At 33.6% G+C, this 3,067-nt stretch overlaps 1 protein-coding gene across 1 annotated transcript; it reads right to left on the reverse strand.

The window, feature by feature from the left end:
- Positions 1–504: 504 nt before the first annotated feature.
- LOC149848772 (fatty acid amide hydrolase-like) lies at positions 505–2,617 on the reverse strand. The gene is made up of 4 exons (XM_089997346.1): positions 2,476–2,617; positions 1,469–1,529; positions 1,103–1,290; positions 505–896 (listed from the first exon to the last, which is right to left on the reverse strand). Exons 1-4 carry the CDS (start codon positions 2,575–2,577, stop codon positions 720–722), a joined length of 528 nt encoding a protein of 175 aa, XP_089853472.1. The 5' UTR covers positions 2,578–2,617; the 3' UTR covers positions 505–719.
- Between the last annotated feature and the right edge of the window lie 450 nt (positions 2,618–3,067).

Genomic DNA, 3,067 nt, shown 5'->3' on the forward strand with positions numbered 1-3,067 from the left:
TCTATTTACATGTATTGGCGTAATTGATGATTCTAGAGACCTTTCAAGCATATCAAGGAAGATCTAGAAGCCCTTTCAAGAAGTTATATTATGGAAGAACATGATATCTTGTGTAATGGGATTCCTTTTTTATTTTCAAACTTACAGTGAGTCACTGTAAATTTGAGAGAGGATGTTAAGATAAATGTAATTTTTTCATGTATATATACATATTTGCATATAAAATATATTTATATATTATATTGGTTAGTCAACATATGCTGACTAAAGTCAACTTAGGTTGACTTCTCTAGCCATTGGAGAGGCTGTCCAACGGATAGATTTCTAGCCATTGGACACTCTCCAACGTCTAGAAGGGAATCCACTTATTCCCTTTTCTCTCCTCCTCACTCTATAAATGCATGGGTGAGTGTATGTGTGGGGTTTGAGAGAGTGATGGGTAGTTTTAGGGTTGAGTGTATTTGAATGTCTTTGTAGTGAGGCTCTTTGTAATTATGCATTTCCTTTTTCTATTATTTGAATTTCATTAATGAAATTATTCATTTTATAATTCTTATGTTTCATTGTTACTTCTATGGTGAGTATGTATTCAAATACATTGTATTTTTGGTTCTTGGAATCCATTCCGGAGTGCATCGGGATTCATGCCATTCTCATGACAGTTGTTACCATGAATTAGTAAATAAGAAAGTAACATAAAATGTAAAACAAGGAAGCCATTACAAAATGGTGATGATTTCAGAATTGCAATTAACTATATATATACCTTTCTCATATCGGGATGTTGAAATTGCAGCTTCTCTTAGAATATCATCACAGACATAATTTATAAAGAATGACATTTGGTAAGGAGGCTCTGAAGACTCTTTCACTGCAGCAATAAATCGTTCTGCTACCTATACAATGATGGCATCAGATATCAAGGCATAGCAAATCAAATGTGCCACCATTCCTTAGGATGGAATAAACACGAAACCATCATATACTATAGTTCAGATTGTGATCATAAAGTAATAAAATAAAAGTGATAGGGAGTCAATCCATTGATAGGAAACTTTTACATATGCAGGTGAGAAATAAGACCAACAAAGAAATGAAATACCAAAAGTGGAGTGATTTCTCCAGATAAGTATGCGCTTGAGAAGTCCCTTATGGTCCACCACTGGAAATCAGGAAATTCACAACTGGCTTTGTGCAATGATTTCTGGGGAAGGCAATCTATGGCTTGACAGACTCGTTCATGTGGTGGCAGTTTAAAATTTATCGATTTAACTTCCTTCTCTTTAAGCTCTGAAACAGTCTCAATGGTTATAATTGAAACAATTATAGTATATAGTACATAAAAGAAGGAAGACATCATCTCAAAGAAGAATGTGGCTATCAAAACAAAACTGACTTTCTTCTTATAAGTTGAGGAAGTTTATGCAACTGTATCCACTCTTATTCTTTCATTGTAAAATAGATTTACCATTATTAGTATAGTTTGGAAAGTACATTGGCTGTTCCTTTAGTTCTGCAAATGTAAAAAGCTGTAACAAAGGGAAAGGGGAACTTAATTAGCAAACTATAAAAAGCACATAATAGCAATCAGATGGATGAAAAAAACAGATATGTAATCAATACAAGTGAATATGCAAAAGGAATCCAAGAGATCATACTAAATCATTTGACAGTCGGTGAAACCTTTAGAATTCATTATGTGCTACCAGCATTATGTTACAAGTTCCATTATGTTACAAGCTTTACAGTTCCAAAAGTAGCTTATTTGCTTAGCTATTGAAAATGGCTCTCCTGATCAATTGAGAAAAACTGACAAGTTAACTTGGCCCAGACAATCTAAACTTCCACATGGTTGGAACAACGAAAGTGTGTTTCTATTTGATGATTACGACACTGTAGCACAATAGGAAACATCACAAATATGTCACAAACTCAACTGAAACAGCACAAAACATTCCGGCATAACAGAACTTGGCTTAGGCAATCTACACTTCCACATGGTTGAAGTTTGTTATGCTTTGAGCAATCCAAGGGACTTTCTAAGTGATGATTATGATGCTGTAGCACAATAGACAGCATTACAATGATGTTACAAACTCAACTGAAATGGCTCAAAGAATTCCAAAATAATCTAGAGTACAATTCTATAACATGATGATGGAAAAGAAAGACAAATTGAAAAACTCAAAAACAGTGATTAATAATGATCATCCTTTTGCCTATTTTCCACAGCAACAGAAAAATAACCTGTATTTGATATGAAAAAAAAATACAAGAAAAACATGAAGCATAAAATTTATCCACCGATCACATTCTACCAATTTAATTTCATTAATATAAACAAAGGGAGGTGTATAAAGAGATACAAATTTCAGATCACCAAACTTATTAAAAGGGAAAATAAAGAATAATATATAATACTCTAATCACTACAATATGCACAATTAAATGGCTAATCATATTTGGTCAGCATACCTTATGAATTAGATTCAGCTCTTTCAATATATACAACATAATCGAACCAACTATCTTTAATTCCAAACTCCAAGCAAAAATCCGAATCAGGAGCCCATCCATGATTGGAGCTATAAAAAGATAAAATTCACAACATTAACAACTAAAATCTTAGATCAGAACACGGAACAGTAAAAGCAGCGATGACACCAACACCAACACCACCAACAGAGTACAGTTCAACTGGAAGATTCTTGGTGCACCTTGTTTTTCAATTGTTAATTATGAACATACACGAACTGCTAAATGTCTGGATGCCAAAAACACACACACACACAGTAGCAGCAGCCTTATAAACCATACTTTATCTCTTTGTTGTCTCTTTGTAAGTTACAAGATATTAGAAGTGTGGGTTAGGAGTTTTAGGTAGAAGGCTTGTCAATAAAATCGCCTTCACTTAAGCTACATTGTCCGTTGAACAGATGAAAACCCTTCTGTTTCATGCTTACTAGACTAACACTATAATTGAAATTGTTCATCTTCCTTACAAATTGAAAATTCTAGTGGTGCTTCTTTTTTTTCTCCCATTTCCTGATTAGGGACAATTCTCTTC

Source organism: Nuphar pumila, chromosome 1 (genome assembly GCF_984573655.1).
Source record: "Nuphar pumila chromosome 1, dmNupPumi1.hap1.1, whole genome shotgun sequence".
In the NCBI taxonomy this organism is placed as follows: Eukaryota; Viridiplantae; Streptophyta; class Magnoliopsida; order Nymphaeales; family Nymphaeaceae; genus Nuphar; species Nuphar pumila.

Excerpts from the sequence above, each read along its gene's own strand:
- LOC149848772 (XM_089997346.1), bottom strand. The coding sequence starts at position 2,577 with ATGGATGGGCTCCTGATTCGGATTTTTGCTTGGAGTTTGGAATTAAAG. Across the intron at positions 1,530-2,475 it reads AGCTGAATCTAATTCATAAG|CTTTTTACATTTGCAGAACT; the intron begins GTATGCTGACCA and ends CCTTTGTTACAG. Across the intron at positions 897-1,102 it reads GAGAAATCACTCCACTTTTG|GTAGCAGAACGATTTATTGC; the intron begins GTATTTCATTTC and ends ATCATTGTATAG.